Here is a 25972-nt window from a genome sequence, read left to right on the forward strand (position 1 = left end):
TTGGAAATTTTCTTTTCGATTCCGGAAAACAAAAAGTTATTCCGAGAGAATTTATTGCATTTGTCCGGTCTTTTCATTAGAACTGATGACAAATTGCTCATATTCTTCCTAAAAATGGAACTGTTTGCCACATTCCGAAGTTAAAACACTAGCGAAAATTTTTGTTAAATGATTATCTAGAAACCGAAGGGAGGACCAGTTAATTACCTTTGCTACAGTTGTTCGGGACACAGTCAAACAAATCTCCCTCAGTCTCGCGTAAAAAATCAATGTCACGCTTTCATACTTTAAAGCTTGTTTAAGTAGTAACAGTGTCGTACACATGTTATCAGCGGACGTGGAGAACACCTGGGGCCTCATCGACATGCACACCAGCCAGGTGCATGTACGCACGCCGTGTTGTCATGCCTAGATTTATTCAGCTAGGTGACCGACACACCATAGCGGAAACTGCACACACAAGCACACACTGACTTTCCCTAATTGGTGATGTTCATGTGCCTCAGCGGGAAGTGCGACCCCCTTCTCCTGGAACCCAATGGTTTCAACTGACAGACGCGATGCAGGAGTAATAATTGCGTCATATTGGGTGCTTGGTAATTTGATGTCGTGTGTGTGTACAGCCTAGGGTGAAATTGAACGAATTATTGGTTGGTTAACTGGTCTAACAGGCCACTTGAACACAAACGCGCACAATTGGGCGTGCCGAGTAACGACAGCCTCGCTTACTTGCTCGCAACACAAATGTCGCACACGGTAGAATATCAATTTCCACACAGACCTTGGGGGTGTGCTTCCCAGTGTGCATTCGTGTGCATTTGTCAACCCCTATCGTCACGCTGGATCGATATTGTGCCGGTTATGAACAGGACAAAAATGGCGAGGGCGAAGGCGAGGCCAACGATTTCCTGGGCCTCGGTGTTCCCAACTTAAATCTACATCACGTCTTGTGGAATATCCGAATTCATTGTGATTGCGGTGGCACAAGCCGAGTGGCGTGTAGTTGCGGAGATACTGCGACGGGCAGTTATCCGGTGCGAATGCATTCATCAGTAATCGTCTATCTCATAGGATAACGTAACATACATTGGACCTGGAACAAGGACGGTTTCAGGAATTCCTTGAAGATGGGTCGACGCCCTTCTAGGTAAGTTTTATCCCATGTAGTCTAAAACGAAGTGTCTATGTATTAATTGCTTCTGAAGACATAAACCAGATGAGTCGTTTGTTTGGCTGCATCTTCCATCATACTACTATCACTAATCAGTTGTTTTATTGCTATATCTAGTATGCATTCATAGCCCACTTACAATGTGCACCAAACGTTCTTCCTAATCTTGCACTAGGTATCTCAAACTTATCGGGCCTCAAACTCGATCAACTTGTGAGTTCGTGTTTGAAAGACTTCTGGAATAGGTTTATTGGATCTGAGTTGATGGGACAACAGTGCATGGCGCACAAGCTTTTACGAGGCTGTCAGTTTCCTTAATTATTCATCGGGTACCTCTGAGCTTGTGGATATATTCTGTTATCAGAGCCTGAGTAAAGTGTGCGTATTGGTTGATGTCAGCAGATCTCGCAAAAAACATACATCCCATCAGATATGACAAGCAGATCTGGATGGATGAAGTGGTCACTTGATTGATCAGGGAGACATTTCTAGCTAATCCAGTCTTACAGTCAGGTCGATAAATATGCTATTAGAGAACGTCGCCATGGCCTTAGTTCAATTTCTCCGAAGGAACACAGTCAGACTCCTTCAAATAAGCATCCGCCGCTCCAGTTAAAAGTACAGAATCTCCACAATTTTCGCACCGTATGGTGAATTCTGTAGCCTGTTAACGTTTGTAGGAACAGCAAGTTCCAGATACACTTAACGTTCTTCGGAGTCTTTATGGAAGGCGGTGAATAGTTTTCAGTCTGACTTAGAGGGGAATGATAGAGAATCATGAAGTACACGGGTTATTCCAGGTGTTCACCTGGCAAATGAAAGCCCTTCGAGTGGAATTCTGATACGCGATCAACTAACAATTGTTCCATCGTTGCAAATAGATCTGAGTCAGTAGAAGTTGTGCCCTTTCGAGCTCGTTTTATTGTATGGAAATAGAAAATAAGTAAATAGAGGAAAGGTCGAATGAGTACCACTGTTGGTTTATTAGAAAGAGACCACAATTTCGCCAAAACATCCATAGTTTCGTGAGGCGAGTCGTGAGCAGGTGAGTCGTCATGTAGAAAACCCTTGTATAAATTCCTACCACGACTCCTTTGATGGACGTAAGATGTTACAACCATATTGCAGCTTGACAACTTGAATATTGAGTGGGCAGTTAGTCAGCACAGCGTCCACCTACACTTCGGCCATGTCCTTTCCTGCTGATCTTTGTTCTTAAATCTCTTTGACCTTCGAGATTGTGAGTGCTCCCATTGCACTGACTTCTGTTTGGCCTCGAAATCCTACTAGTGCAACCATAGTTCTGTCCAGTTATCTCCGTGGCTTAGACAACACTTTTTAACAGCTGGTTATGATAAGTTCCCATCACTCAACGTTTGATTCATACATTCGTGAATTACAGTTTCCTATGTATTTAGGAGGAATATAAGGTTGATGATGGCTTCGAGCTCTTAAAAGAAAGTTGCACACATTTTATTGACATGGTTAACTTTGTGACCTGAAACAAAGTGAAAGCAAACTTTTGTGATTTTGTATTCGCTGTTTGAAAGTACAAACAAACACCAGCCAGTTGTCAAGTATTCCTCAGATTTCAATAATGGGGACTTGAGAGGAACGATTTATTCGCAATTCTGCCATTTCGTTGAGTATGTGACAACATGCTGCTTCAAAAGTCAGTTAGTGACAATTTCCTACCATGATTTGGCTGTTGACGCACGTATTTGTTCTTCTTCTGTCCAAAGAACAGCAAGAGATGTACTGATTCATGGGATATGACTAGTTTTAACTAGGAGCGGATAGTAAATTGGGAGGCCAATTCATGTTCCAAACACAAAGTGACCGTGATCCCTTTCACAACGGAAACTACTCACAAGGTTGCTGGAAATTCTTCGACAGCCCACGACTAGTTTCGCCCTTCTTGGGGCTCATCAGGTAGGCGCAGTCCCCGAGTTTCCGTCAACCTTACTTTCTACTTGAACTCAAATTGGATTGTTTTTCGAGAAATACATTTGCAAGATTAGTTGAAGAATGTTATATGCGAGAGATTCAGTTGAGTCTCTCCTGAAACCAAATTGATTTGCAAATGAGTGTATTTCTCGATGACCGCAGTCCTCTTTGTACCGGAAACTAGAAACTCATGTTAACCTAGCTCCAACTAAACGCCGTGCCTATTTTGTCTAACGAACCTCCGCAGTACTTGGATGAAAAATACGACTGAAGTACCATATTCTCTTCTGAAGTCAAATGAGAGGGACTTCTATGCAATATAGCCAGCCCTTGGAAACCTTATGTAGACTTGCACGTAGCACCACATATTTCGGTGAAGAAGTTTCGATAGATGTGGAATTTTATACCTTTTTTTTATCTGTTTAGGTGAAAGTTGTTTTTATCCCCACAACAGCAAAAGCATTAAATCTTTTTTTCTTTTTTCATCCAACCCCCAGGTTGCACGGCCACCTTCACCCCGGATTTGTGGTCTTCTTCTTATTGGTTGTCCATCAGTCCGTGCTATCGGTGAGTTGGTGAACAAGTGAGCCTACAGGCAGCTAGTCACTCGGTTATCTCATGTTTGTATAACACATTCGGATTATATACATACCTCGTCTTGAAACTGGCTCGGGTTTGATTCGGCGAGCTACTTGGACGCGTTGATTGCTTGCTTATTTCAATTCTTTTGGGTTGTATTCATAATTCTCACCATCGAACAGTATTACATTCTGGTGCCACATTCTAATTTCTCTCATTGTTGGCTTGCCAGTTTTATCTGGCTTCAGCCGACCGTTTTTTGAGTGGCTCACTTTTCTCCAATTGATATTATAGATGAACGGGAAATATTTCACTTCCATTAATTTTTCATACTGAATTATCTGTGCTTCACGCGATAGACGGACATTGTGGTAGTCACACTGATAAAAATTTGGCAACAGTCACTGAGAGACAAAGGCTGTTGTCGCTCTGCAAACATTTCCGCTATCGAGGATTTAATTTTCTTCCTTGTAATGTGGTCACCCACCTTTTCATTGCGACTTTTGATTCCTGATGTTGAAGAGAATGCTGTTAACAGGACTTCAGTACCTCAGTACCTAAAGGCATGATATTGGTGAGCGCATCGCCAAGCCGAAATTCATGACTGGCACTGCGCACTGATGCTGACGCTCGGATTGGTGAAGAATTTTCAACACCTACTTGTCAAACTCAATGAACAGTTCAACCGCAGACAGCGTACATCCCATTGAGAGTAATATAAACTATATGAGATTTCATAAACCCCTATTACTGGTGAACATGTCTTATTTTCGTAATGCACTACTCATAAGGTTGCTGAAAATTTGTCGAAGAATTTTCAACAACCTTGTGAGTAGTGAATTAAGAATATACATGTATCGCAATATCTCGAATATCGTACCAGCTGAAACATGAGGCTGCCTGGTGCAGCACTTTCACTTGCCTGGAAAAATCACAAACGAGAGATTCAGCTTGGTTCCAGGTGAGTCTCTCGCAGAACCAAATTTGTTTGCCAATGAGTGTATTTCGCTAATGTCTTATTTTGTCTACAGCTGTAAGAGAAACTTCTCTATGACTACAACGACAAGAGTGTTACCAAAAGCAGGGCTAAAGTAATGTTACAGATTCACTTCCAACCCAAAATTCGAAATCAGCTTGACTTGTAACCACTGTGGTTGAGAACCCCTCAATATAGTATTTAATATTCAACAGATATCGTAATTTTCTGCTGAGTGTACGGCCCCTACCTGAATAAGCGCACTGGTACTTCAACTGAATGTCTTCCCAGGCAGCGCTTCATCGTCTTTCCGGTCAGGTGCAATTTTATACGCGAGACACATGAGACGTTGTTTTGCATTTTGACAGGAACTGAAACACTACTGAGCTAGTTTCAGTAAACCAGCTGCACTGAACTTGCACGATAGTCAGAGAGTTAACCACTGTTGTCCCGATGTCAAGAAAAGGACGTTGTTGGAGTTATGCCCACAATTTGAACGAAAACATGGTCCAGCTGAGCTAACTGAATGATGACACTCAAGTCAGCATCGTTAGATCTGAAGCACGGGAACAAATTTGACCTAAAAGGAAAGTGGGCAAGCGTTGACAAAATTGGACTATCCAAAGATGTTAGTCTACATTTTTCCAAGTCCTTTTCTTGTATGCATCTTGGAAGAGGGTTCCTGAAATAAGCAGAGGAAAATGTTAGATTATCCTATGAATTAAAGGTAGCTTCCTAATAAGTGAAATTGAATGTTAGAAACTACGATTTCCATGTAAACTGTTTTCTAGTACTCAGTGGCCATGTTTAGGTTTATTGGCTATCGTGTTTGCGCTTTCAACTATCATACGGCAACTGTATTATATCTTTTTTTCTGTCTTGGAACATTCCCCAGAAAAGTGCATTGACATATGTACACCAGACAAGTGCCAGTGCTTGGGTAACAAGGGCCATGAGGTAAGTAACACGGCCGCGTAGCCCTGGTTTATGATATCTGAGTAGCTTGAACCTAGCAAACGGGCAGTGACCGAAATACGAATAGAAGGTTCTCTTAGATTTACAGCTAGATTCGCCACCAAAAGGGTCTCCGCAACACGCACAGTCTCTGACATGTGAAGAAAGTAGGTTCAACAGTTCAATCGACGGAAGAATACATAACCTGAAACCCGCTTGAATAATCTAAACCATTCCCTTATACCTTATTTCGTTTTCCGTACTCCGCGAAAATGTGTTTTCAAGTTTACTTTAATTCACTCAATAGTGTAAAACGCTAGCTTTTATACTGACATGATGCCTGTTGAAGTCGCCCACAGTGTGGCTTGATCGCACAAAATTGTGAATTGGTTTGACTTATGAATAGGTTGAAAGTGTACGCGTCCTTGATACACTCCGCTGAGCAGTCTTCGTACATCCTCATAACACGTCAATTTCCTAGTCTAGATCACGTAATATCATAAGCCTTGACATACCCAGCCCAAGCACAGGCAGCATGTACAAAAGGACACGCCTGGGGGTGGACATAAGCAGCTAACCTACCCATCACAGGACTGGTGCTCGAACAACTGAGCCGCTGGCTTCCGTTACGCTCATGCACCCAAAGTTCACAGGTGATTCGCCACACTTCTGCCTAGTGAGACAACAGCTGATATCTGTCGGTGCCATTAGTGAGCCCCTAGTGTGATTTCCACGATGGGTCAGATGTTGAAATGAATCAGACAAGAAGGCTTGCATATGAATCATTAGAGGAAAAGGGGGACTTGACTGAACCGAAACTGAGTCGCTCTTTACCAGGCGAGCCTTTTCTTTCGTGTTGTTAGTGCGCGGACCTATCACTGCAAGACCCAACATATCCCCCTTCTACTTTCTACGATGGCGAAAATGTTCAAGGTCAGCTTAAGGTGACCGTCTGCACCAGAGCATTTCATACTCTTCCAAGGTTTTTGAAACTGACCGTGACCTGTGACATCATTTACGTGGCTAAAGTGAACTTTTTGACAGAAAATTCCTGACAGGGATGTTTGTTTCGTGGTTGTGTGAGAGTGGCTCTAGTAATCTTCAAATTGAGACACCTTTCTGTAAGTGAAGTTGAAAAGCCGAGAAGCACTGTACGCTTGTTTGATCCTTATTGAGAGTCATCAGCAGTGCACATCCCACAAAAGTCCAGTACGAAGCTTCCATCCCGCGACCTGCCGGCTAGCGGGTTGAACAGTTGATTGTTCAGCTACGAGCGGCCTATCAACAGCGTGATAACTCGCGCTTAGACATATCTGGTTCTTGCATGTGAAATTATAAGTCTAGACTTTCAAACTTTATGCATTTCATTTCGAATTTTCCTCTGCCCGGATTAAAACAATCAGGCCAATAAACTGGTTGAGTATTTCGCTCATCACGGTTTGCGTATAAGAGAACTGGAATTATTGATATAGGAGACGCAGAATGCGGAAGTCAGAACTTGTAAGACGGAATGCATTGTTTAGCGTAAAAGTGAAGCTTCTCCCATGCTAACTGATATCGAGCATATTTAGGCTGTGTCAGTCGAACAAATATAGAAATTGCAGATTCATTGTTCTGTCCACGTAAGATAAGAAAACGAACAACAGTACATAAACCACTCTATTAAGAACTCTCACCATTGCCTTCACTTTTTGGAGCAGCATTTCACTGTTAGTTGAGTGGTTTCAGAAAACCCCTATTTCATCTTCATGGACTAAAGTTAAACTGATTTGTGTGGGGAGTACAAGGTCATTTCCATAGGATTCCATGTCGATGAACTCCACGGTTCCGTTTCACACTTTCTTATCTCAGGGACGTCCCGGTCCCATGGGTTCGTTTGGACCTGAAGGGCCTGTGGGAGAACCTGGCGTGCCGGGAACGCAAGGTGAAATGGGCGATAAAGGACATATAGGGATGACAGGCAAACCTGGACCAAAAGGCATCGCGGTAAGCGTACAGTTTCTCCATCGTTGTTTGTGTCCATTTGCGTTACAGGCCTAAGAGAGATGGTTGATTGTAAGTTCAGCTTGGTGATTAAAGCGAGCAATGTGAGGCGACTTCTATAGAATTGAAGCTAATGAAACAGAAACAGAACTTTATGTTCGTATTATCGTTTAGGGCGCCATGACATTAGATATTCGAACTTGTACTTATAGTACATGGATTAGACTATGTTGACATGATTCAACTAACAAACGGCATCTCAGGTTTCCTGGTCAGCAGTGGCGATCTGTGTGGGGCCGTCCTGTCAAACCCCCTTTCCCACGAAGCTATTAAATTTAGGCTAGACAGGAGTGAGGTGGAGCAGGAATACTGACTCACTTTTGTATAGATTTTGAACTCGGATGACGTAGTTCTGGAAGTCTTCATGCTGGTTTCCATCTTAACTTGAAAGGCTTTGGTGAACTCGTGAAAATTGTCCAACTATACAGGTTTCCGTAGAACGTTCTGTTGTGTTTCTGTTCCAGTATAATTGCACATTAGACCCAAAAATCCAAAATTTATAATAACATTTCTCTTTTATCTGATCAGGGGGAACTTGGACTTCCAGGTATTCCTGGAGTACCCGGAGAGGTGGTAAGTATTAGAAAATGACCCATTTTCTGACTTGAGTTGGTATAAACAGGGACACCCCGGAGTTCGAGGACCACCAGGAGATCCTGGGGATTCTGGTTGCGTCGGGGAAACGGTAAGTACGTTCTAACTCTTATTCAACATAGCTGGGCGAAGCACACTGACCAGACGCATTTCAACTGTGCTCTTGTTGCTTGCATAATTTAGGGTGATTTGGGGCCAAAGGGTGAACAAGGGCTTCACGGATCTCCGGGTTATCCTGGCCAGCAGGGACTGAAAGGCATGAAAGGATTCCCAGGGGACTCCCGGCAAGGATTACAAGGTGCCAAGGTAAGAAAATGTCCTTTTAGAGTGGTTCTTTCTAGTCAACTGCTTACTTACTGATGTAGGCCTATGTTTCAAATTCTGTATTGACAAATCCGTTTCCAGACACCTGAATTGGTCATAACTGAACAGCTCATTTTCGCTAACCATTTGTGTGACTTCTCCAGCTGTATCACGATGTGAAAAGGAAAAGGAACTGAACTTGTGTCCAGATGGAAGGTTCTACAGTAAAATGAAGATTAGAAGTTCCAAATGGTATTTGCAAAGTTGTCCGTGGACAGAGAAAGTACGGTTAAGAAGAAAGCATGCCCTACAACAGTAGGCCGAATAAGTAGTGACAAAAGCGTGTCTTAACGAGCGATTCGGGGTACAAATTGTGAACGTGGCTTACGTACCGTTCGAGAAAAAATGCTCAAACTGTCCGGTAGTTTGGTGAAACAGGAAGCACCGTATGGCGAGACGGAGCCAAGATTTCTGCGTGATTAGCACATTACCACTTTCCTTGTGTCGCGGGACATGTATGTATGTTTGTGGTGCATTTCATCTGCAAGACTGAATCCACACAGACAATCCCCAACAACGCGTATCGATCCATTTTGACTAAGCGCACTGGATTCCTTTTATCACAGTTACCGCACAAGAGATTAGGGTGATTGTTAAACTGTTCACCAAATTTGGAAATTGGCTGGCGAACTTCAGTTAAAAGCATATCACCGACCACGCACCGATGAACCAACAAAAATTTGCAAGCTAACTGCCAGGCTCCGCAAGTAGATTAACAGCTGTCTGATTGAAAATTAGCAGCCGCTCTCAGATACCAACATTTCGATACATTTTCGAAAAAGCAGTACCTTCATATATGCGATACATTTCCCGGATTTGAAAAGAAACATCCCCGTGATTCCAATTTTTTTAAATTTTCATCCTCAGGGCGAGCCCGGAAGTCCTGGAGAAGTCGGATTGCAGGTATGAACACATGTCAGCAGATGCAAGATGTTTAATGTGCTAATCCATGAGCAATCTATTTTTATTGGTTTTCTCCTCTCTGCTTTTTATTCTCTTATTGAGTTGATTTGAGTAATTAAACACACTCTTGGCAATGACAGTTCATTACAACTAGCCTGGTAGAATTGATGAGCCATGATTTAAATGATAAAAAAACCTTAATAACAGTAGCATTTTGTGTAAAATAGTATCCAAATATCAGCCATTACTGTTACCACCACTTTCTAGCTGCCACGTTTACTCAATGCCGTATTTTGTACACCTGCGATATTTCATCCCGTTTCATATGAGCCTGATCTTTTTGCATATAGTTTTCTCAAGTAACAGAATATTTTTTCCACTTGTTACCAACCCCTTAAAGGGCGACGTGGGCGAAAAAGGTGAAATGGGTGTGACTGGAAAGCGCGGATTTGATGGTTCACCAGTGAGTTAGTTTACTTGAACAGTAAATTTTATGCTCTTGCTTGTGAGAAATTCGATGTAAGCAACAAGCGAACAAGAAACTTCTGGCTTTAATATGTGAGCACAGAAATCCAGTTTGTCAATTGTTGAAAGCATTACTAGCATTACTGCGCAATAACATATGGAAAACAAGCATGATATAAAGAGCAGCATGTCATGATCGATAAGCTCTGCAAAAGCTGGCAAATCTGTGGCTGTTTTCAACCAATCCGTAAGCCTGATGTCCGGTCATGAAATCCGCGTCGCTGTTTAAGTAGCCCGAACGACACTGTAACCGTTCATCTGTTGGTCGCCCTTTTCAGGGTTCTCAAGGCATTCCAGGGGAAGTTGGGCCTCGTGGACCCAACGGCACTTACACGTATTATAACGTTATCAGGGGAGACCCCGGTCCAAAAGGCCAACCTGGCCCTCCTGGATACAATTGCGAGATATCGGAAGAAGAGCTGCTTCGCATTCTTCAGGGCCCCACAGGTGACGTGGTGAGTACATTTGAACTTTTTGTGAGTACAAAAGACTCTGTAAACTATTTGTGTCACAGGCCGGAAACCAATTTATTCGTCTTACTATTTATAATTTTAGGGCTTTACGGGACCCAAAGGATTTCCTGGTTTACCTGGGGAGACTGGAGATGCGGTGAGTCACGCTAAGTATGCTTTAAGGCTGTTAACCTACAACATGTAACACAGATGGAAGGCGGGTAACTTCATGTTGATCCGCAGATGTCCCACCAAAGCCGTTTAAAACACAGTGATGACTACACTTGTTATCTGCGTTGAATATAATTAAGTTTAGCGTAGTTCGTCAAATCTAATGGAACATGGATTGTTCTCCCTATTGTGGATTCCAGAAAAAATTCCTGGCAAGAAACGGACAGAATAAGTAAATAATCAACACGCGTCGCTTTCAAACAGCCTTTGGAACTTGTTGCGAAGTTTAGAAAGTAATGTAGCCTAATATGAAAGCATTCCTGAATCCAGCAAACTAATCTGGTTTTTCGAGAGACTCACCTGGAACCAAGCTGAATCTCTCGTTTGTGATGTTTCCAGGCAAGTGAATGTGCTGCACTAGGCCGCTTCATGTTTCAGTCGCTACGGTATTCGAGATATCGCGATACATGTGTATTTGTAACGCACTACTCATAAAGTTGCTGACGAATTTTCAGCAACCTTATGGGTAGTGCATTACAAAAATTACTGAATCTAGATTTGGTATAATTTGAAGAGACCTAAGTGTTGGATTTATCTCCGCATTCCTCCTTCAATTGAACGGTGCTGATTAGATGGAAACAAGCTACTATTGAGACTCTTCCCGAAGGCAGGAAAGTCGTTTACTTAATACATATAGTGCAAGTAAAATTTTTGGGAATCGGTTTTGGCATTAGCCTTGGAAAAGCATAGCGATTACTGATTCAATCCTGCCGAGAATGACACTGCCTTGTTTCACCGTTCTTGTTAAGAAAGTTGTCAGTCTTGTTAGAATCATCCTGGTAGCCTAAGGGAAACACCAGTATATGGTGTGACATCTGGCAGAGTTGTATATGGCTGAGATGAATTTGAGTCGCTAATCACAAATTTGCCGTTTTATTTGATTACACATTGAATGTCGACATTAAGTAAACTCAGCCTATCTGGCTCACCTATATTTGACCGAATCAACATCTGGCTTTCGTTAAGCTATTTTTTCTACAATACACTCCCTGGTCCTTACGAAAACGATGAGATCTCGTTTTTTTTAACCGTTTTCAGGGCTATGAAGGCACCACCGGGGTGAAGGGTGAAAAAGGACGTCCCGGCGACGAAGGTCTACCGGTAAGTTAGTTCAGTATTCCTCGAATGTGCGCAGTATTTTACATTTGTTAGTTCCAATTCTTTTCTCGGATGTAAAGATCAGAGTACTTAGTTGAACAGTGACACATCTTTGGTAAATTCAATTTAAATAACTTGTTAGGCAACGTCCAGTCCTACTCCACATTAGAATCCACTATCTTCCTGGCATGTCGCGTTCACTTTTAGCCGAAGTATAAACCATTTACACAGGAGAGAACGCTAGGCTTTAGAAGGCAACGTTTTTCTCGTTGAGATGTCATCTCAATGGGGACCAGACAGTCATTTGGGTGTGTGGAACGGAGATCTTTCTCATCTTGCTCATTGACTTTCCCGTACGTACAATGCTGCACTTTGATGGCGTAGCCTTGCTTTTCTCATGGCATAAACTAAATCATCAGGATTTCATTCTGCTGGACTGCTAGGCTGATGAACTAGTAGTAATCGTTAGTCCTCGAGGTAGCTCAATGACTGACGTACAGAATTTCCGTGATTCGAACCCAACTCCGGCATCTCGACTACTCCTGTCTAGGCTTGGGCAACCTGGCATTACCCCAGTCCTCGTGCTTTCTTCAAGTGACATAACGGCAATGCACCGAAAGAGTGCCACAGCTGGTTAAATTGTTTTCTATTTTATACGTCCGGTTGGCTTGACCGTTGAGCAAGAACCATGCGCTGAGTGGAGAATATAGAGCCGCAAATAGAATATGGACACATATCGGATTATTTGCGATCTGTTCATAGATGCGAGTGACTGAGATTCAATTCATTAAACTCTGAGTGTGGGTTATGTCAAATAATCATAGGGTCTTTCTCTACATGAAATGCAATTTAACCGTTACGCCACTGTAGTTGGTAAACTGATTTCGTTCATCCTAAACACCGTTGTTTGACTGTCTAATATCACTCTCCCTGGAAAAGTGGTGAACACCGGGGTGTTTGTTTTTCTCTGTTGCAGCATTTGGTATTCAATGTCGCACACTTTATTGACATCATTCTACTCCCTTGAACGCTAGATCGTCAACTAACTGGAATTTCCGGAAACCATTTGGGCACTAATGTGCTTTTCAATGATCATCCACCTATTTGTGCTTTAGAAACAGCTTACTCCTTGCTTTTCACTGGGATTAGATGGCATTCACATACGTCAAGAAATCAGCAGCCATAAAGTAAAGCCACATGATGAGATGCAACATTAAGCAACAATAAAGAACCCCCAAAAACAGCATAGGCAGTTGGAAAAAACAATGTGTACTGACCTACAGTAGTTCGTATGGTGAACGTCAGCTGGAGTGTAAACAAGTGCATTGGTCCGCCATACTGTATACATAGTTCGCAAAATGAAAAACTTTGTTTTCTCCTCGTTACCAATTACCTAGCAGTAACGTTGCGGTATATGTAGTGCGAGTTGGCTTCGGAATTTCCTCTGTATGGCACTTCGTTTGTTTTGTTTCTATTCTAGGGTGACCCCGGAGAGGATGGAGATCCTGGTCCACCGGGTGAAATGGTACGTTTTTGCTTGTGATCCGCTACACTGACTATTCTTTCGCTCGTTCGAAAGCCGACAAAGAAAAAATGTTGGTGGCTTCCGGTAATAGTCATCATCAGAAATGCTGTTATCTACATCCAGACATCCTCTCTCGGGCACACCTTTTTTGCGTAAACTTTGATCCATTTTCAAATTAGCTTCAAACGTCTACAACTGCAAGCAGACATAAGACTTTGCAGTAAGCCATTTCGACCTTTTGGAACGACAGGTTGGTACAACCTGAAACCACCGTTTCCCAAGGTGATAGAGACAGTCAAATAATTGTTAACCAAGGAAATTTTCCAGCTTTTTACCTATCCAATTCGTATAGCTTTTTTCCCGAATGGTAGTTGTGTTTTTTACTGCCGCTGAGGAGAAAAACGAATGATCAGCTGTTTACCCGAAAAAGTCACCATCTGCTGAATTCGCTCACAGAAAGTGCAGGTGGCTAGAACAGTCGGTTTTTGGATATGCCTGTGGACGACAAGTACCCCAGCACATTTATCAATCTTACGTAGGTTTGACTAATTATAGAATGCAAACTTTTGTGCTAAATTTTACATTATCTAGAGATTTATAATAGTACATTGTCACAGTTATGGTTATGTACTTCTGAGGCGACGAACGTGGGATGAATATTGATTTACTCCTTTGTTGGTTGGCTAAGCACATTGTTTGTGTCGTAAATAAAAGAAGATTGACAAAAAGCTTAGTGGTCCGTTATTCGAATTATTATTTTTTTAAAATATGCAACGAGGAGATGTCCTTGCAAGGACTCGAGTTTTACAGGGGACCGCATGGCGTAATTCGCGTGGCATTCATCGACCTGCCTTGATTCTTTATGTGACTACAACACTGTCCAGTTATAAAACGCACTGACAGTACCAGTGATTACCAAGATGTGCCCAGAGCAGCAGCTTGATAGCTCAGAATGTTCAAGAAGCCTGATGGCAGAATACCTGTGTGTACCCAGTTAAGAGATTAGTAATCCACACAACCGGTAGGTACAACCGTTATGCATATAGTCGTCGATGTGGACGAATGTCACTCTGGAACTTTCACTGGCTTTTCGTCGCAAAATGTGGGGATAATGTGGTGGGTCGATGGTTGGGGAAACTGGATGCCATAAAATTTGTCTAGTAACTCGAAAGCAAGTCAAAAATAAAAGGGAAGAGTCTGTTTGCTTTGGACTGCCCTATCACCTAAACCATTCCGAAGATCCACTGTAAAAATTGCTGCAGGTTAAGACAATGGTCATGTACGACCACAGCCGAGTTAGAACAACATTCATTCGAAATTACTTTGAAAATGGATAAAAGTGGAGATTTTGCTTTGTAAATGAAGCCAATCTATGTATAAAAAAATCAATAAGCGCTTGCAAAACGAAATCTTCCAAATCTCCTCATACTACCAACAATCTATAAGTAACTTGGAGGAAGAAGAAAATTCAGCCAGCGAAAGAAACTCCCACATGAGAAGTCGTTGCTCGAGCCAGTCAACACATGCTACCACCTAATGTGCATCCCATGATTGAAAGATCAGTGGTGTAATATCCTGTCTGAGTGTGAGTTAATCACACAGCCAGTCGGCTGCTGTTCGCCATTTTATTGGCCTGGATGTCGCGGGTTCGAGACTGTCTGCAGTTTCGTGAAATGCGCCCGGCTGATGATTCCCCATAAGGATGAAGCAACTGTAGAGCGTTTATCAGCCTTTCAGTATAGACTGGATTCACTGAAAAGACAAAATCTCAATTGAACATGTCTAAATCTCCTTTCACTACCAATATGAATAAACATAGCTGTTAGTAGGCCCACCTAAGCCCCAGGAAGTTCGAAACCGCTAGTGGACTGTACAGAGACTTTCGAATGTTATATTACTGTTTCAGCAACCGACACTACATACCTCAATCTTTGGAGGGACACGGAGCGTAGCCTTTTGTTTCTATGCTATTCACCTAAAGGTAGGTGAGTGACTAAAGCAACGTTTCGTGCACAAACTGTCTGTCTTGTAACAGCGTGGACTGGTCGTCCGTTCACGCTGTGCTGCGTGTCTAAACAGAGAGATGAAAACTGGTATAACACCTTGCTGAATCAGGCTTACCATAACTATGCTCCCATCAACAACACGCGTGTTTGATCTTCACGTTGCCGTTTACCACTGCAACTTTCTCAAATTTCTAAATTTATCATTATACTTTTCAGGGTGAGTCAGGAGTTGATGGTCCACCAGGTGGGCCTGGAGGTCCTGGTGCTAAAGGAGATCGTGGTGCCCATGGTAGAGACGGACAACGAGGGTCCAAGGGAAAACCCGGCCCCCCAGGCGTAAGTGATCTTTGTAACCTCACCAAAGGTCACATCGATGTTTTACTTAACAGGCCAGGGTGCTGTCTGTTTGTTGCACTGGTTGGATCAGGTGATGTATTTGTTGTGAGACTGAACTCCGTGCTGCCCGACGGACTTATAGAATAACGGCTAGTAACGGCGAACTTGAGTTGTTGATCAAAACCTTGCATAGATGAAAGATTTGGGACTAACAGAGAGCAGGAGAATTTTAAAGCGAGCAAATCTCCTTCCTCCAGTTCAGTTGCCTTCATGATAAAATGGCTTTGGTCTATGACGGACGGACCTCGATGGACAACAGAAAAAATACAGTCAAAGTTTTCCGGAACTCCAAAGTTGATGAGATGTGATGAATGAACCAAAGCATTCGCAGATCTAGTTGACTGTAGGTTGTTTCTCAGTATGCTCAATAACCTTCATGCTTATTGGGGCAAAAGTGTCATTTAGTTCGCTTCACCCGAAAACACAAATGACCGACAACTGCGATTAGCTCACACAGTCTCAAGGTCTTGGGATCCACTTTGTCAACGTCACAAAAGAAAACTAAATGACAATCAATTAGAATGCTTCACCTGTCTCTACGCCCTTTTCTAGCTACATGTTGAACTTCCTCTAATCATATTATCGTCTCTCCAAATCACCTCTCGTTCCGGAGGAGGGACACATCTACTTGACACAGAAAATCCACCAGGACATTACGAATTCGAATGCCATGAGTTATCGCAAAAGTTTATCCAAAGAATTCCACCGAAGTAATAAAATCAGAGTTCAAATCAGGGCTGTGGCGACTTTGGTAATGACGATTAGAGCTTTACGCACCCAACATGACAGTGCTTGAACTCTCTGTCACCAACAAGTAAAGACCAGATATCTATACTTCCTGGAAAATATCCGTCCGTCGGTTTTACTTGGCCCATTATCTGGAAATGTTAAAGTATGACTCACAGCTGGTGGTGAATATCGGAACAGATATACTTACTTCCAGCCCTAACGTGTCATGTTTATTAGTTGCTGACGAAGCCATTTTGTGAGCCGGTTTACTGAAGCATTCAAGATTTTATTGTCATCAAAGATTCTTCGGATTTTAATGTGATGTGTACTCCTGAACTCTTTTTTTGCCCACCCCTCACCTTCAGAAAATGGCCTGCCCCGCCGGTGATACCATCAAGGGCCAAAAGGGTGAGCCCGGTTATCCAGGTGAAAAAGGTGAGGCTGGTGACATCGGGCAACGTGGTAAGACGGGCGAAAAAGGCTTTCGCGGTGACGAAGGTCGACGGGGACCAGAAGGAATACCCGGACAACAATGTCAGCCCGGGCCCTTTGGTCCGGTAGGACGAAAGGGCGAGCCTGGTGAGTTCTTGGCAAACCTGATATGTATGTTGCAGATATCTTTTGTGGTCAAAATTAGCTCAACCCCATCAAGGCCTACGATTTTCCGCCAGAAACTTACCTTAAAATAGCACGTTCTGTGAATGTCGCAGCAGATTCGTGATATGTATAAAGAAATGGCCATAATATCCATCCGATAATAGCAAGAGAATGGCAATTGGAAAATGTTTCAGTGGAATCGAAGCCAGTGCTGTCACCCAGACTTTCCTAGTAGTTGAAAAGCAAGATCGACGTGAACTACTCAACATCTGTTCTTCAGTTACTAGCAATTCGATACTGCCATTCTTACTTTCTATTTCGCTCACCTCGGACAGGTCACAGCAGGTTGATTGACGCTTGTCACCCACCAGATAACTGATTAACTTTGCTGCTTTATGTAAGCTTCTTCCGACATGCTGAGGCTTCATAATCCTTTTTTGTTCCACTATGATCACCTAGTTCATTGGTAGAATGCCCCTCTACTAAGTCAGTTGAGTTAGACAGTTTTTCGCTGTCTAGATCAGCTAGCATACCCCTTGCCCTAACACAAAGTGAGCTACATCAGCCATGTTATTGGGCACTTCCATAGACACAATACACAGTGAATTTTTCAAGTTCATTCCACTACACTGCACTACATCATTAGGTGCAACGTTACTGAAGGACTGGAAGTCATTATACCAAGGATCCTTAAAATGAGCGCTTTTTGCCCGGTTCATGGCGTGCGACTAATGACAGACTTGAATATTTATATCCGGTATCCTGTGGTAATATCCGAATTTATGAGACCCCTGTGAGAACAAACCAGCTATAGATAGGGATAAGACGCACGATTAGGATGGTTTGTTGAGTTCTCACAAAGAAACTACTCACAAGGTTGCTGAAAATTCTTCGACAGTTCACGACCGGTTTCGCCCTACTTGGGGCTCATCAAGTAGGTGCAATCTCCGAGTTTCCGTCAAACTTATGTTCTACTTGAACCCAAATTGGAATGTTTCCAATTTGCAAGTCAATCATTTGCAAGTCAATCTGGTTTTCAGGAGAGACTCAACTAAATCTCTCGTTTATGATATTCTACAACTGAATGTGCTGCACACAGACCACCTCATGTTTCAGTTGGGACGATATTCGAGATGTCGCATTATATTTTTAAGTAGAACATAAGATTGACGGAAACTCGGGGACTGCGCCCACCTGATGAGCCCCGAGGAGGGCGAAACCGGTCGCGGACTGTCGAAGAGTTTTCAGCAATCGTGTGAGTAGTTTCCCTTATGAAAATATACTGCGATATCTCGAATATCGTGCCAACTGAATCATGAGGCGGCCTGTGTGCAGCACATTCAGTTGTACAATATCATAAACGTATTTGTTGAGTTCTCTTCTAGTTCATTCACACTGCTACCATCGCCTGATGTAAACATATTTTTTATTGTTGAAATTATGGTGAAGCTAATTCAAACAAAAACCTACGTAAACAGCCAAATAAGAGTGCGCAAAATGGTTGAATCTGTCTCCTACGGTCAGTGGTTTTTTCGTGAATATATCATACGAAAACGCAGCCATCTGACATGCTATGAACTTCATTAGGAACAACATTAGCAAACTGAAATATTTTTGCCGTAATGTTCTACCGATAAGCAGAAACACACTAGTAAGCAGCAAGAAAAAGCAACAAATGACCGCGAATGCCTTTACATGCGTCTGTTCGAGCGGATTATCACTAATTTCTTAGAAGGGCTGAGTAAACAATCGATAGTTTTCAACTGGGCCTTCTGAAACGATGACTTCTCAGTCGGTTCCAGACCTCTTCCAATTGTTTGATCATTACTTTTGTCTATGACTGTCAGTGAGTGTAAAAGCAAGGGAAGCTGGCATAAGGAAGCGTAAATGTACAAATACTAGGGATATTTTACTGATGATAACATGAGAAACGGAAATATCTAGTCAACTGTATTGGACATGTTAGGCTGCCGCTTACATAAGGAGGTTTACATATAGATAGGACCGATTAGAATTGCAAAGGCCATCTCGCTTTACTGAACGCTCATTAAAGTGAATAGTTTGGCTTTCAGTGATATAGAGGACTGAATTGTTGGAATGAGTGTGCTCATGGTGATTTTATTGCCTGGTTCCAGAATGGTCTGCATTCCAGAGTACGTTTAGCTGTGCGGACAACACTTGGCTGGATGAATAAAACGAGTTACATGAGCATTTCAGTCATCGAACAGTGCATTCGAATGCGGGATGCTAAGCCCTCAGGCCGTCCATGATCTCCAGTTCTCGGGTGTCCTCTCAAGATTTCCCCAGTTTCTGAAATATGCGGTCCTCAGCACTGCTAGTTTAATACAGAACCAGTTTGTTGCCAGACCATTTTATCGCAGACCAGCGTATGGCTCATGGGACGTAATTTCGTGTCGCGCGGTGCGTAATAGCAGTCCGGTCTTCCCGACTAGTTGGTTCTCGGCACTTGCCGCCACATGGATGCATTTGGTGGGAGGGTGCCGCATGAAGCTGACTGAGCGTGGAAATAAAAATGGAATACCGCACGAAGGTTGCCATTATGATTGATCGCTAGTAGTAATCAGTGTGTTAAACCAGTGACAGGGAACTGAATGTTAGGCGGAAAATACAGACTGGATAGCGTTAGGCCGAGGGACCAACTGGTACCGACTGCCCCCTGTTACACTGTGTGCTTCCATTTATTTTCAGTGCCTGTCTGAATAACAATGTTTGTAGTTCCTGTTTTGCCTGTCCTTCAAATCTTTGGCAAATGTGGGTGCACAGTACGAGCCGTCCCATGGTAGAAACAATGTTTAAAACATCCATGTATGACCATGAGTCACTGGCCTTATTCCTTCTGTTTTGAAGACGATAAATGGGTTAGCTATAAATTGGTCTACAATGGATCGACCGCGAGAATCTCTTGTTTACCGGCTGCGGTTCAGATAACATTGTGCGAGTTGGCCGAATGGATAGCGCCCATATATTGCCTTGGTAGATGAAATATGTGACGAACAAGTAGGATTTGCATTCGGTAACCCGCAGATGACAGATTCAAACGAGTTTGAAATAATCGTGATTTTTTGTCAATCATATGCGCAGCGCAAAGGCTGTCCGTAGGTTTATTTGGGCCAGTATTCAAGATATTGATATTCAAGATACCCATAAATAAGGCTAACTATTAGATCAGTTTTAGTTGACATTTTGGACAGTGCTGTGAACTGAATGCTGATAGAATAAAACAACTGCTGGATATGTCGTGGATAGTTGCGGAATTTCTGTGGTTCATCTATCAATGGAATAAGTTAACCGATCCAGACCGTAGGACTACTGCATTTATCTGACCAAAAATCCTGAGAAGACGGTTCCACACAATACTTGATTAACGATGACATATCTGGCACGCAGGCACACTGGAACATAATTGAATCTGTGACATTCATCTGAATCGGTTATCTGCGCAGATCATCTTCACTCTAGGGTAGTACAGGTGCTTGACAGACCAGGTGAGAACATGGTCCAATGTTTATTGTCCACTCATATATGAGTTGAATATCAAGAAGCACACATAATGAGAAATCGCGCGGAAATCCATCATCAGTTAGGTCACACATTAGAACAAGGCTAGGTTTGTAGTCACTAGAGTCTGACCTAAGACTGCATTTGTTTATGGGTCTCACGAACTCCACTGAAAGTGGTCTCTTTCCTTGACTAAGTCTACAAAATGAGTTTTCTTAATCACGTATCCAGTACGATGAATGTGTCCTATGAGAGGTACATGAGAATACATGCACAGAAATGGAAAATCTCATCTTAATTGCTCACCACAAAGGTTTTTGTCATTACACAATGAGTGATTGTGGAATTTTAAAAATAATATTTTCAACAAAATCTCGTTCAGGTGTCCCTGGAGAACCTGGACGTCCCGGGCGGGATGGAGAACCAGGCGTTTCCGGGGAGAGAGGAAAGCCTGGCGATGATGGAGTGGAAGAAATCGGCTATCCGGGTGCTGTTGGTGTTGAAGGCTTCCGAGGGAGAAAAGGTAGGCAAAATTTTTTATCCTTTTCCTCTGGTGACCACTTTTATGGAACTGAAAACAACCCAGTGTATGTGACTGATCTCTATTCGAATTAAAATGCTTTAAAAGGGAAAGTTTCGCCCAAGATTGTGCTGTCCGATTTGTTCTGACGACTGTGTTAATCAATTAGCTTCCGCAAACCAAGTAAAAGAAAGTATCGCCCTAATGAAGATATCACTGCAGGGTAATTTCGCCAGAAATTATCCTCCATACAGGGGGGCTTCTTTGGGACAGACATTGCAGTTTTCTTATTTCTTCTAGTGTAGCTGGAGGAAAGTGCTGTCAGTCCCGGAGTGAGCTGTTGATTCGAACCTTCAGAATACTCCCATCCTAAGAGGAATATGGGTTTTGTGATGCTTAGATTCAGTTAGGTGTATTGGAGTATGAAAATCCTACCCACGTAGCACACAGCTTAGACGACCTAACACCTTCAGTGATTCTGAGGCAATTCTAATTGCACGTTTCGGTCGTCAACAACGGAGGCATATACGAGTGGCAGCTCCTGGTCATTGGGGCGAATTTGAACTCTGGGGTAAGTTTTTGAGAGCTAGTCACCATCGGATAAGGTGGTAGCAACAGGTGTACGCCTCTGAAATACACAGAAAGCATGAAGCGTTCGTCTGTTTGCGGGCCCACTCAAGGGTGGAGGCGGTAATAAGCCGGAAAGTGACTGCTGCAAGCTTTAATCTAGATCTTTTTTTCAGCAAGCCGGCTTCTGCACTTTGTTTTTCTGTATGTATGCGTCATACGTAAGTCGTGCCCTTGCATACCAATCCATTGTACAAGCGCCAGACAAACGGACAGGCAAACTCCAGGGTTTGATATGCTACAGAACCCGGAAGGTTCAATATGTAGTTAGCTGCACATGAGCCGTTGATCGGTATTCTACGTGGATCGCAGGTTAAGTAAGCTTCTATCCTTAAAATACCGGCTTTAAAGATGATTCGAAGTTGAGAGAACAGAAGCATGTATGAAACAGATGACAGGAGACGACAGCGGAGGCATTTGGAGCGGTGAAAATTTGCCTCAAGTGACCGAGTAAAAATGAAAGCCTTAGGCTCACCACTTTTTGGGAATTAGTTTGTTCCTAGCGTAGGTTCATTGTACCGATGGAAAAACACGCCTAAATTAATTGAATTTATCATTTTGTGACGCGCTCTTTTTAACTGTAGGGGAGCGCGGTGAGCCAGGTGAACCAGGTGAAAAAGGATATGCAGCTTCCTATGGTATTGGAGAAACGGGACCGAGAGGTGAGCCAGGCGAACCAGGGGATGACGGCCATGTGGGAACCGACGGGTATCCTGGTCCTCCAGGACCAAAAGGTAAGTACAACATTTGGCTCAGGCCTATTGTTCGTTCTGAGGCTACTTGGTACGACTCACGCAGATGGTCTCCATGAGAAACGTAAGTGCAATGCTGTAGACAAAGAAGCTTTCAGTTCAAAGCTTCCCAACCTTGAGGGCGAAACCTCTAAGTAGACGACACCGTTCTTTTAGAAACATTTTAAGGTTCACTATGGCATGTTGTTAAAATCCTTATGGAAACACCGATGTATCGGACAAGCAAAACCTATGACAAGCATTTCACATTGTGGCACTGTGTGGTGGCCTATTACCAACCCATACCCCCTCTATTCATTCTGATGCATGAACTTATCGATACACGTGTTCAGTTTTCTCACGCACCGGCACATGGGTATAGATGACGGACCACTAAGTGAACAACTGCCGTGCTTCGAACCGTGTTTCAGAACCAACCCGTCGGATAATCACATCAGGGCTTTTATCACTGACCAAACTATAGTAATGCTTTCGCGTGCGTCTCCGTCGACCAGATCCAAGGTCCGAGACTGTCTCTGGCGTTCTATCATTGCTCTTTGCGAGTGGAGACACCTGCTCGTTACTCTAGGCATGACTTCTGAAGGCTTGTTTTCTAGGGAAACCGTAGCGCGAATGGAGCAGGCAACGCGAAACCGGCCACTAGTCCGCGAAACACTGGTGCTAACGCTTACGAAAAAAAATGAGAACACGTTTTTCTGCCCCCGGATGACGCGTTTGTGGAACTGAAGCAAAGGTCCAAAGTTGATAAGATGCATGGGAAACGAACTGCAGGACACTGACTACCAGACTGGTTATGTCAACTCTACAGAGTGAATTCACACACCTTTGGAACAGTCTGACCGGCCAGGATACAGTGAGAGTTGCAGTACGTTGTGATAACAATAGCCACTGTGTCACAGTGAACCTGCACTCGGCTGCTTTTTGCCCATACTAGAAACGTTGCAATTTCTGGCACAGTTCTGTAGATCGAAGTGACGGATTTAGGAAGTCAAACAAAGCAAATCAATTTCACAGCCTTCAATTGGTTGACTGTAGAATTCGAATCCTGTTATAACTTCCGCTGTTGCCTGTTGTGCTGTAAATTGAAACAAGTATCCGCCGACAGAAATTTACTCTGGAGAACGAATAAAGTGATTTTATTTGGATCACTTATCTGTTGACGTGTAGAATATGGACGAGATCCGCCCTTTTCCCAATGACACCAGGAAGGCTGATTGGATCGAAGGGTTGTCAAAAGAAAGTCATCGGTGAAACTCCTTCGAAAGGAATGCTGCGAAATAACATAGACTTATCATAAAACCGATGGTTACTATCAACAGGTATGATGATGGTGAGGACATTTGGTAACTTTCAAATGATCTTTCATATTGTTAGTAAAACCAAACAATGCTGAAAAGCCGAGAAGCACTGTATAGCTGTTTCATCCGTGTTGGGAATCATCTGCAGTGCGCATTTCACGAAACTTGAAGAGTTTTGAACTCCGGGCCTTCCAGCCGGTGGTTAAACACTTGAACGTTTGGTCGCGAACAGCTGATCAACAGTGTGACTGGCGCTTATCACTCGAGGACCTTGCTGATAGGTGACCACGTGATGCGGTTCCCGTGAGTGAATGATGAGTGTCCTGTCTAAGTGTGGGTTAAAGTCATACAGCTCTGTAGACTAATCTGCCAACTCGTCCATGGTAACAGGCTGAAAAGTTTGTCCTGAAAATTTTGTCCATCTTGAATATCTAACTTATAGGGAAACCACTGGAAGTTTGTCCGCTGTGCCCGGATGGTGAATTCGGGGATCGTGGAGATCCTGGAAGAATGGGCCCACCAGGATGGAAGGGAACAACCGGACTGTTTGGTGAGCGGGGTGATAGAGGTCCAGCCGGTGAAGATGCACCTATGGGGGCACCAGGTCCTAAAGGCATCAAGGTAAGTTTGATAGTGGGTCGCCACAAAGCAAAATCGGGTACATAGTCCAGTGAAGGATTTTCCGCAATTTCATTTCTTCGCCACTTTGTAGAAACGGATCGAAGCTGTCAGCACCATCCAGCCAGTCACACTAACGGGCTGAATCGGTCATGTGACGTACTGGCAAACATTTTAAGTATGACTGCGTCGCTACTTGGCTACTGGTCACATTTGTAAACGGGGTTCGTATTGTTTGAGTTGATTTTTTGGAGTATTTGAGATCTGCGATCATTAATTTGGTGCAAAAAATTATGCTGCCCACGGCTGCAACCAAGCAGGCTTTCTTCAATTTCCCAGCTTTGGTAGCCATTTGGTACTTATGGAGTTCGTGTCTTGTCCTCAATTTCGGTCCAACCACTGCATTCATTTCTTTGATTCTGGTATTAGATAACGGATCGAGGCAGGCATGCAAGCGTGTCTAAGGAATGCAGTTCAGATCCAGGCGGCCTTGAATAGTAAAAGGAAATGTTGACTCAAACCATACTTACTCGATAATCGTTCATTGGACAGAGTTTCAAGCGATCTTGCCATTTGTGGATTCTGTGGGACTTTAAAGCAGACAAAATGAACGGTTTTACTATGTAGTTTGATGGAGAACTTAACGACTTCTACATGGATTCCCAAAGAACTATTTCATCAGTCAAGTGAACCAATCACATCACTCAAACGTGAACACGTTAGTCTGTTCAGGCGTGATGATTCAGTTGCACCCAACATGCGCTGGTGAAGTGGTGCAAGCACACTCGCCTCACCTGTCTCCAAACGTGACACGTTAGTCTGTTCAGGCGTGATGATTCAGTTGCACCCAACATGCGCTGGTGAAGTGGTGCAAGCACACTCGCCTCACCTGTCAGAGGTTCGGAGTTCAAGCCCAAGCATGACCAACGACGCCCTGCTGGTGAGCTCATATAAGAGTAAAACTCTAGTCCGCTATTCCCCCAGTTTGGTGTGGACTCACCAGAATAATGGCGCTATGGCAAGGGAAGGTGTGTTCAAATGAGAATGGTGAGAGTCTGAAGTTTACGAATTCTAATGCAACCACTTGAAGTGTTAGTGCATATCACAGGGAAGTCCTCATGTAAGCGTATCTGAAGCCACTTCATTCACTGATTTTGTTCCTGAATACAGTAGGCAGGTATAGCTCGAACATGTGACGTGAAACAATGGAGAATGTATCTGAATATCGGTAAACCAGATGTGTTAATTGGCTGTCGATCAGGTGTTGGTTGATCTGTTCGGTAAGCCTCGGAATCGGCTTTGCAAACTCCTCGTTACGGGAAGGCATCGTCACTGACAGATCGTACTAACGATGTCTCGTCGAATGGGGACGAAACATTTGCAAGTAAATTGCCAAGCTCGGTGAATAGATCAGCTGCTACCTAATCAACAGCAACGTAGAAAATTTGTTTATTCTGATAAGAATGTGCTTACAGACAGAACAACTGTTTTTGAGATACGAAACTCGGACAGTATTGAAGCGACTCAGACGGTTTACCATCCCCTTGTC

The 25972-nt window shown here is 43.3% G+C and overlaps 1 protein-coding gene across 1 annotated transcript in view; it reads left to right on the top strand.

Moving 5' to 3' along the window:
* Window positions 1-901: 901 nt before the first annotated feature.
* Window positions 902-25972, top strand: part of T265_02612 (hypothetical protein) — a gene marked incomplete at both ends in the record, with an annotated part of 96161 nt that continues 71090 nt past the window's right edge. Inside the window, 18 exons of the mRNA XM_009166910.1 lie at window positions 902-1147; window positions 3573-3701; window positions 5465-5630; window positions 7479-7613; window positions 8199-8243; window positions 8293-8355; window positions 8448-8570; window positions 9495-9530; window positions 9931-9993; window positions 10334-10510; window positions 10611-10664; window positions 11777-11839; window positions 13317-13361; window positions 15584-15703; window positions 16858-17071; window positions 20991-21131; window positions 22340-22489; window positions 24248-24426. Coding sequence (XP_009165174.1) covers window positions 1128-1147; window positions 3573-3701; window positions 5465-5630; window positions 7479-7613; window positions 8199-8243; window positions 8293-8355; window positions 8448-8570; window positions 9495-9530; window positions 9931-9993; window positions 10334-10510; window positions 10611-10664; window positions 11777-11839; window positions 13317-13361; window positions 15584-15703; window positions 16858-17071; window positions 20991-21131; window positions 22340-22489; window positions 24248-24426 — 1923 coding nt within the window. The remainder of the gene's footprint in view (window positions 1148-3572; window positions 3702-5464; window positions 5631-7478; window positions 7614-8198; window positions 8244-8292; window positions 8356-8447; window positions 8571-9494; window positions 9531-9930; window positions 9994-10333; window positions 10511-10610; window positions 10665-11776; window positions 11840-13316; window positions 13362-15583; window positions 15704-16857; window positions 17072-20990; window positions 21132-22339; window positions 22490-24247; window positions 24427-25972) is intronic.

Source organism: Opisthorchis viverrini, assembly GCF_000715545.1.
Source record: "Opisthorchis viverrini unplaced genomic scaffold opera_v5_33, whole genome shotgun sequence".
NCBI lineage: Eukaryota > Metazoa > Platyhelminthes > Trematoda > Opisthorchiida > Opisthorchiidae > Opisthorchis > Opisthorchis viverrini.